Consider the following 9,480-nt stretch of genomic DNA (forward strand, 5'->3'; position numbering starts at 1 on the left):
TTGTTTCATGATAAAACAATAGTAGATAGTGTTTAAAACTGTTTTTACACAACAACGAGAAATATATTTTCTCTATTTTCCGATGAAGAAAAACATGATAATACCCATATAGGAAAACAGACAACAAGCACTTACATAGAGGGATAGGCTACAATCATTCATAAAAGAAGAAAGAACCAAAAAAAAAAAAACTACAAATAAAGAAAAAACTATCAAATCTATTATAATAGGTAAATAAAAAAATTATTCAATAAAAAAAACAAATCAAAACAAATAATTGGCATAAAAATCGAAAGAAAACTCAAAACTTAAATGAAAAAGACGTGAGTTTCTTAAATTCATATTTGACAAATTAGTTAGTTGTAACATTTAAGTTTGAAATCGTCATTTTTTTACAATTGGGAATGATTTCTTTTTGTAGTTTCTCTAATAGAAAAAAGAAACTACTTTTGAACCATGGGGTGTTTGGTTGCTTCTTTTTGCCTTTTCACTTCAAAACGAAGAGTTTTAGGTGTTTGGTTAGTGACTTTCTATTCGCCTTTTACATCTGAAAAACAGCATTAGGTGTTTGGTTAGTAATCTCCTGTTTGCCTTTTACATCCAAAAAGCAGCATTTTACAAAAGCAGAAAATCTCTGCTTTTTGGAAAAACAGTTTTTTCCAACAACAAATCAAAAAGCAAACAACAAACAACTAGGTAAACAAACGACCCAATATGTAAATTTTGAACGTATATAAAATTGACTAGCGTTTTGTTTGCTGAATTTTATGTTTTGAACATATGACTTTCTTGATCACCTAAGGTTTTTATAATTTCTCATAAATTTTTTTACAATTTCTTTATGATTACATGCAAAAAAAAAAAAAAAAAAGATAAATAAAATAAAATAAGATTCTAATAACTTTCAAACGGTGAAAATGCAAAGCTCAATTGCAAATAAAATAAATAAGATTCTAATAACTAAGTTTAATGTTCTAAGCTGATTTTTATAGTTTTATGACTTTCCCGATCACCGGTCCGATTTTATGACTTCCCTGGAATGCCTTTTTACTATAAATATTAGTAAGAAATGACATTTTTGGAAGTAGGTTCTCCAGTTGAGCAAAAATTGGGCTAAGGAATTTATCACTTGAAGTGCTCATTTAAAGATGGTAGATAAACTATACAAGAATAAGAAGAAGAAAACAGAACATGAAAAATTCTAAACAAGCTCTACTCAATTAAAATTACCTATAAAAATGCATTTGCATCTTTCAGATACCGTCTTTCGTAACTAATCTTTTTATGTTCTGTACTTTCACTTTCACATACTGTCTTTCATACTGATCTTTATGTTCTGTACTTTAATTGATAACTGCAGTTTATGATCCTCGATGTCTTTCAATACCGAAAGCAAGTTAGCTCGATAAACTTCGCATTTTCGATTCGCATACTCCAGGTCGTTCCTGAGTTCTTCGATCTTCTTGTCCATATCATCCTGCAAAACAACATTCGAAAAGACAACAGATCAGTCAACGCCTTGGACGTTCGAATATCTTGTCAGATTGTAAACAAGGAAGCGAGAAATTCAATGGTGCACAATGCATCTGTTTCGAAACCAAATGTGGAAGAATTCAAAGTAATATATGTTGTCGTTACGCAAAGGTGCAAGGCTCAGGCGCACAACACGAGACTCAAACATCATATATAACAACAATTAACATTTCTAAAATGCAACAAATAGTTAACTACTAGATCATATCCAATTATCCACGATCTTGATCATAAAATGCATGAAATAAATTTCAAATTTACTACTAGCCTCGGTTGCATGGACACTTCTATTTAGTAGCGTTTCACGTCCATCTCCGTGTCCGTGTCCGTGCCCGTCTCACATCCGTGTCTGTTTTTGTTCGAAGGCTATTTTGTTATGTTTTAGAAATAATGTTTCTGTGTCTGTAACCGTGCAACATAGCTACTAACTCTTTCATAATCATAATTCATATAAAAATTTAAATCAAAAGACTAAAGTTCAACCGAATCATAAGTTAATTAACGAATAGTCTAACAACTACTCCCTCTGTTCAAAGAGATGACTTTCTTTATGAGGATGCACAAGAATTAAGAAACGCAATTAATTGTATACTTTAAAAAACACTTTGTTATCCTTATATTAATTGCATTACTCATTAATGAATACTCATATAAAGGTAACTTAAGTAAGATATATTTGGTAAAAATGGACTAATGAGCATGGATTAAATAAAAAAGTCATGTATTATGAAACGAAAACTTTAGTCTAGAAAGTTAACAGAGGGAGTATTTTTTATCAAACTAAAGTCTCCATTTGCTATATTTCTAAATTCTTCAAAATGGAGTAGCGTTTTTTTGTGTGTGTTGTTGTTTGCTACATTTCTGCCATCCAAATCTTTTTTCTTTTTATTCTAATTTAATTTCAGGCTTAGATTAAATTGTAAGACATCCTACTTTTAGCATGAAATTCTAAAAAATACTGTGTAGCTTCTAAATTCGAGTGTAGACACATCTTGGTAACGTGCCAGGCGCACTCAGGTGCACTCGTAACTAGAGTCCACCTTTTGGCTTCTCAGGCGACATGCCTGGAGCCTAGTGCCTATTGAGACTGAGGCGCGCATTTGATAACTATTCAATTTTTTCTGATGAAACTTACAAAATCGGCAGTCACTAGAATAAATTCAGGGTAAGTTGCATAATATTGAAAACTTAATTGAATGAAAAAAAAATAAAAAAAATTGCAGGTTTAGGATGTCCAAAAACTTTAAGGATATTAACTTATAAAGTAATCATGGCCAAGATATTAATAAACAGATAACAATCTCACCTCAGACAATTGCTGGGTTGAACTCTCTCCATTGTTCCCACTTGTGCCCGTAAGAATAATCCTACTTCCATTGCTCACCAAGTCGCCCCTATTACGACCATTCGCCATAGAACTTCTCCCGTCGTTTTTTGATGCAAGGTTTACTCTTTTTGCAGCCTCTTGCAGAGCGCTTGCTGCGACATCACAAATCTCTAAGGATTCAGCACTTTCGTCTACAAATTTGAATGCTTCATGACGAAGGGTATTGTATCGAACAGTGTGAGACTCGAGATAGTTAGTGTATCGATCCGGAGCACGTTCTTCTAAAATAACACTGCTTTTAGCATTTCTTGTCCATCTCTTTAAAATGTAATGAGATGGGAGAGTAAGCACATTGGTAACTCTGAAGACTGCTAGCACATGCCTGCAAAGAAGACCTGAGAACTCGAACATCTGACAACTACAAGATGCTTTCATCTCCAAAATATTGAATTTAACATAGTAAGCTTTGTGATCTTCCCCAAATTTTGATACTTGATAAGTAATGCTTTCGCTGTCGTCTTCTGCTTTAGATGCCATGAAAGTTAGTGTACCGACTAGTTCCTCTTGAAATCTCGAAAATAGTTTTCGTGTATAAAGTTCGGATGCTTGTTTCTCTGTTGGAGATGGGGTCTTCAAAGCTGCCATAGTATTCATAGTATCATAATCTGCTTTGACTTCTTTTTCATTCCGGCTCTCTAGGGCTTTCTCGTATAGCTTAAAGAACTGGTTCAAATTGGTTGAAGCATTAATGTAACCATCGAAATAAGAATTCATGCTATCACTTCGCTGAGTTATGGACATCTCTGCAAAAAAAGTGTCCCTCAGATACACTGGAACCCACTGGCTGCGAGCGGAATATACTGTTTGAAGCCACTCGTGGTCCTGGAGTTCATATCTATCAACGAGTGACAACCAGCAAGATTCGAATTCCTCAATTGACTCGGTCAGATTAACACATTTATGAAAGTCAGCCTCGAAACATGGGTGTTTAAGGAAAACATGGGACAACTTCTCTTGGCATTTCTTGAAGATGTGCCATTTACAAAATCGATGGCGTGTATTGGGGAACACCTGCATAATGGCTGATCTTATCACCGCATCATGATCTGTGGTGATTGACGTGGGATGACGACCGGACATCGCTGTAAGCCACGTATTGAAAAGCCAGACAAATGAAGCCTCTGTTTCATTTATTAGAAAAGCACAACCAAATAAAACAGGTTGTCCGTGATGATTTACACCTGTGAACGGTGCAAAGGGCAAGCGATACCTGTTAGACCTGTAGGTTGTATCGAATGTAACAGTGTCACAAAAGTAAGTGTAGTTTGCCCTGGCTCTCGGATCGGCCCAGAAAACATTGCCGGTGTACTGCTCCTCATCCCCCTGGACAGCATAAAAGAAATTGGGATTCTCACTATGCATTTGCCTCAAATAATCCAAAAGAAGCTGAATGTCTCCTTCCATACTCCTCTGACGGTTATTTCTCATGTAATTTCGACAATCAACCTCTGTGAAACCAACTTTGCTTATCCCACCATACTCTTTTATCAACGCAGACATAATCCTTCGAGGACCCATACCAGCAGCCTGCAATGTGTCGATTAAGGTCTTAGCAGGACCAGATATTTGCCTATGCGAACGGAGGCAATGCACCTGATCAGGTGGTACAAGCTCATGATTGTGCTCTCTAACAAACCCGGACACAACCCATTTCCCAGAATCCTGCATTTTCACAGATAAGGATGCCTTGCATCCAACTCTAGTAATCGTACGTGGACGCTTGATCTCTCTATCTTTAGTCCGTTTCTCATTCAAATTCCTAAACCCCTCTTTAGCACAAACAAATTGCCTCTGTATAATCGCTCCATCCCGCCTAGACCGCCTCGATGAGCTGACCCGAGTACTAAAACCAACACGCCTAGCATAGGAATTGTAGAAGGCCTTGGCAGCCTCTTCAGACTCAAACTCCATTCCCTCATAAGGTTCAAGATCCAAAAGGTCACCTTCAGGAAGGTAAATTTCACCAGTACTAATACCACTAAAACCAGCATTTACAGGAGTATCAGGAATATCCTCATCATCATGATGCTCAATTTCAACTCCATCATCATCTACACCATCATTTATACCTCCTAAGCCTATATCAAATTCAAGCACTTCGCTTTCCATCCTTTTTCCCAACGAATTCAACTATTTCAGAGCAATTGAACGAACAACAAAGAGTATAAAATCGTTACAATCTAAACTGTTTCAGTCTAATTCAAATCACTGTAAACAAGTAGAAGCAAGTGTGAACAGAATGAATCAACTAACCGTTTATACTCCAACCATAATTTCTTTGAGTCCAGCGCGAGAATTGCCAATGGAAACTCAACAATGAAATGGCCGAAGAATTCTAGGGTTTCAGAGAAAGAAAATGGTTGCAGAGAAACCTTAGAATTAGCCGACGACGAACTCCTCAATTGTGGGAATTTGAAAGCAGGATCAAATTTGATGAAGCGGAGGGAGCGAATTCAGTTTCAGAGTAGAGAGAGAGAAGGATCGGAAATTCGGCGGGGATGAGGCTGTGTTCTTCTGTTCTGCTTCCTATTTCATTTTCAATGACTGTGTTTTCTTAGTTGATAGAGGGCCATTTCTCAGCCGTCCGATTATTTGATTGTTTTCATCTACCCTTTATATTGGAACCACTTGCTTTCATATGATTATTATCATTCTTAACGAAATTATAAATTTAATTTTGGAATAAAAGTAAAATAAAAACCCTAATATTGAAAAAATATTAATTAATTTTACTATTAACTTGCAAAATTTTGGTTCAGCTAATTAGTAGCTATTGCGGTTGCTATCAGCGGTTAGCTTTTTAAGGATGTAAATGGGACATGTAGGGTAGAGAATGCATTTTTCATTCCTGTTTTTGTGAGTTAAGTGGGGACAAATTTATCTTCACCCCATCCCCATGGGATCTTAATTCCCCGTTTACAAATTTTTCAAAAACGTTATCAACATTCTCCATTCTCCATCATCCGCGAGAAATCACTATTTATGTTTTAAAAAACCAGTAAAGACAAAAACATTTAAGAAACATGGCTAATAATACAAAGTATTAGCAGTCATTTTCAAATTTTTCAAATCACAAAAAACTAAAAATTGAAGAGACCTACAATTTGAGCTCGCTTAATATCTAAAACTACAAATCGTTGAAGAGAACTAAAATCTGAGCTCACTCAAAAGTTACAAAACTACAGATCATTGAAGAGACCTATAATCTGAGATCGCTCAAGAGATTCAAAACTACAGGTCGTTGAAAAGACTTATGATCTGAGATCGTTTAAAAGATCCAAAACTACATGTCATTGAAGAGACCTACAATTTTAGATCACTCAATAAATCCAAAACTACAAGTCATTGAAGAGATCTACAATCTGAGATCGCTGAAGGGATCCACAACTATAAGTCACTGAAGAGACCTACAATCCGGGATTATGTAAGAGATCCACAGCTATATGTCATTAAAGAGACCTACAATATATGAAATCGATTAAAAAGCAACACCAAAAGAATAGTTTGAGGGACAACATTGCTCAAAGAGATCATTCAAGAGAGCAAGAAAGGAAGATTATTCAAGAGACCTACAATCTAAAGATATTCAAGAGATACACAACATCATATAATTCAAGAGAACATCACGCACCGGTCATTTAAGAGACTCAATCGATAAATCAAGCACAATTCCCTATCTTTTCTCTGAAACTCCAATCAGTATCTTCTAAATCTAGATGAGTACTTATTTGGTCATATTTTGTTCATTTTTTCACATACATTTGACATCTTCCATGAAGTGGGACATTTCTTTTTCTCTGTGTAGAAAGTTGTTTAAAAGATTAATCTGGATTGTTTCCCGAAGCTTATAGTCCCAAAAATCACCAATTGAGGCCAATTAACACACAAGCAATCTATGTCATTCTCAGAATGACGAATGATATTTTTCTAAGTAAGCCCAGTAATATTTTCAGAATAGAAAATAATATATCGGTAATCAATGTCACTCTCAGGGGAATGATGTTTTTCCAGTAAGCCCGGTAACATTTTCAGAATTGAAAATAATACATGGACAATCCATGTCAATCTCGAAATGGGGAACACCAATTTTCCAGTAAGCCGGTAACGTTTTCAAAATGGAAAACAATACATTGGCAAGCCATGCCACTCTCATAATGGGTAACGAAATTTTTCCATTAAGCCCCATAACATTTTCGAAATGGAAAATAATACATCGACAATCCATGTCACTCTCGGAATAGGGAACAATTTTTTTTAGTAAACCTAGTAACATTTTCGGAAAGGAAAATAATACATTGACAATTCTAATCACTCTAAAAAATGGAGAACGACAATTTTCTAGTAAGTCTGGTAACATTTTCAAAATAGAAAATAATACATCGACAATCCATGTCACTCTCAAAATAGGGAACACCATTTTTTATAAGTAAGTCTAGTAACGTTTTCTGAATGGGAAACAATACATTGACAATCCATGTCATTCTTGGAATGGGGAACGACATTCAAAATAGTAAGTCCGATAACATTTTTTAAATGAGAAACAATACATTGGCAACTCAATAAGCCTGTATCATTTTCGGAATGGGAAGCAATACATCTGCAACTCAATAAGTCCTGTAACGTTTTTAGAATGGGAAACAATATGTCGACAGCTCAGTACGTTTAGCAATATTTTCGGAATGGGAAACAATACATCGATAATTCATGTCATTCTCGGAATGGGGAACAATATTTTTTCAGTAAGTCTGGTACATTTTCGAAACGGAAAACAATGCATTGACAATTCATGTCATTCTCAGAATAGGGAACGACATCTCTCTCAGCAAGTCTGGTAACGTTTTTGGAATGGAAAACAATACACCAACAATCGCATGAGCCACAAAATCGCTCCAATTTTAGGTTAGTATTTACTTTATCCTACTTTGTTCTATTACACACATTTTGCTTCAGCCTCTTCAAAGTAGGGGACAAAACACCGTTTTTTCAAAACATTAACTTTGAAATTAGTTTTCTTTCAAAATGGACACAACTCACAATGCATGATAAAGTATGGGCAACGGTAGTCACTTGAGCATAAGCCCTATGATGAAAACCTTTAAAGATGATTGAAAAATATGATGAAAAATGGATCATGGCAAAATCCTCGTTAGGAAGTCCAAATCAACCATTTTCCCATTTAAAACCCAAAATTTTAGAGCCCCTAGCATGATGTATTCACTAGAAAGGGTGAAGTGTTTAACCATGGGGACACATTCGGAAGGAACCGATGATGAGCTGCACAAAGGAATGCTCCATATAATATGGGGTGTTCCGGGTATTGCAATGCCCTATAAGTCGAGCAGGCACGTTCATTATGGCCAAGAAGGCCACATAAGAAGTAAAAGTGAGGTAAGCGTTCATACTTAAAAGTAATCCACACCCAGCGCGAATCTGATATACCAAGCTTCATCCTTCTTTTTAAAGCTTGTCTAGTATCCATAAGCATTCGGCCCCATAGATATCTGATGAAAGGCTCCACATAATCATGTAGATCACTTCGTATCACAACTCCTATGTACGACCTCCACACGCAGTTATATTTTCTGATCGAAAACCCCTAGGCAAGTCGTATAATTGCATGCAAAAGGCTACTTCGTTCAGCTACATGGTATAAAAATCCTCCTGACGATCAATCTATTTTAACACTAGAAGCTTGTTATCAAAATACCAAGGACCACCATTCATCAATGCATTAATGTTGAGAAAATGGTTGAGCCGAAAGAGGTATCGATCACCATCCAGGTCCACTATGGATATTCCACCAACCGACTTCCACAACTTGGAAAGTGTCACCTTCATTCTCTCAACATTTACCGGTTCTTCTGTGATAACTGACCCACACAACTCCAACGAAGATCATGGGATGGGACCGCCTCCCTGCTCGGGATTATTATCAGTGTCGATTCCTTCGTTTCCAGCGAAAGGTTAAGGCAGTCATGAGCCATGGACTCCATCTTACTGGAAAAATGGCATGTGTCGGCCGCTCACGAGGAAGCAGACAGAATCAAGGAAAAGTTCAATAAAAATCGACAATGAAGGAGATCCTTCAACCCCAAATTAGGTAAGCTCAAAAACCCCCTAGCTCAAAAACTACAGTAAAACCTTCATAAATTAATACTCGATAAATTAATAATTTCTTCTGGTCCCGATTTGGGCCAGATCACTAATTTTATAATCGATAAATTAATATCTTTATAAATTAATAAAATTTTATGTTCCAGCATTATTAGGTCATCTCCAACCATTCTCTAAAATCTATTTTTAGAGTAAAAGTGCACTTCAATGACACTCTAAAACCTTACTCTATTTTTAGAGTAAGGTTTAATGATTATTTAATAATAAAAATAACATTTTATATAATAAATGATATGTAAAATTAATATAATAATAGTAAAATATTATTTGTTAATAGAAATATTCTTTTTAGAGTTCTAAATAGAGTAGATGGTTGGAGATGTGTTACTGTAGTAACTCTATAATTGAAGATGTAGTAGAAAAAAATAGAGTTGAAGTAGGAAAAA

General features: G+C 35.6%; 1 protein-coding gene across 2 annotated transcripts; it reads right to left on the reverse strand.

The window, feature by feature from the left end:
* Positions 1 to 1,097: 1,097 nt before the first annotated feature.
* LOC136205968 (protein FAR1-RELATED SEQUENCE 5) lies at positions 1,098 to 5,482 on the reverse strand. 2 transcript variants are annotated; one of them, XM_065996845.1, is made up of 3 exons: positions 5,174 to 5,482; positions 2,840 to 5,050; positions 1,098 to 1,477 (listed from the first exon to the last, which is right to left on the reverse strand). In XM_065996845.1, the coding sequence occupies exons 2-3, from the start codon at positions 5,027 to 5,029 to the stop codon at positions 1,304 to 1,306; spliced, it is 2,364 nt and encodes a 787-aa protein (XP_065852917.1). In that variant the 5' UTR covers positions 5,030 to 5,050; positions 5,174 to 5,482; the 3' UTR covers positions 1,098 to 1,303. The 2 variants fall into 2 exon arrangements, with proteins under 2 accessions (XP_065852917.1, XP_065852918.1); XM_065996846.1 differs by having other exon boundaries at positions 2,840 to 5,482.
* Between the last annotated feature and the right edge of the window lie 3,998 nt (positions 5,483 to 9,480).

The sequence above is a fragment of the Euphorbia lathyris genome, chromosome 9 (assembly GCF_963576675.1).
Source record: "Euphorbia lathyris chromosome 9, ddEupLath1.1, whole genome shotgun sequence".
In the NCBI taxonomy this organism is placed as follows: Eukaryota; Viridiplantae; Streptophyta; class Magnoliopsida; order Malpighiales; family Euphorbiaceae; genus Euphorbia; species Euphorbia lathyris.

What these genes read in the sequence shown, in the direction of transcription:
- LOC136205968 (XM_065996845.1), bottom strand. Translation starts at nt 5,029, where the DNA reads ATGGAAAGCGAAGTGCTTGAATTTGATATAGGCTTAGGAGGTATAAAT. An exon ending in CAACCCAGCAATTGTCTGAG is followed by an intron (nt 1,478 to 2,839) that starts GTGAGATTGTTA and finishes GTTGTTTTGCAG; the next exon opens with GATGATATGGACAAGAAGAT.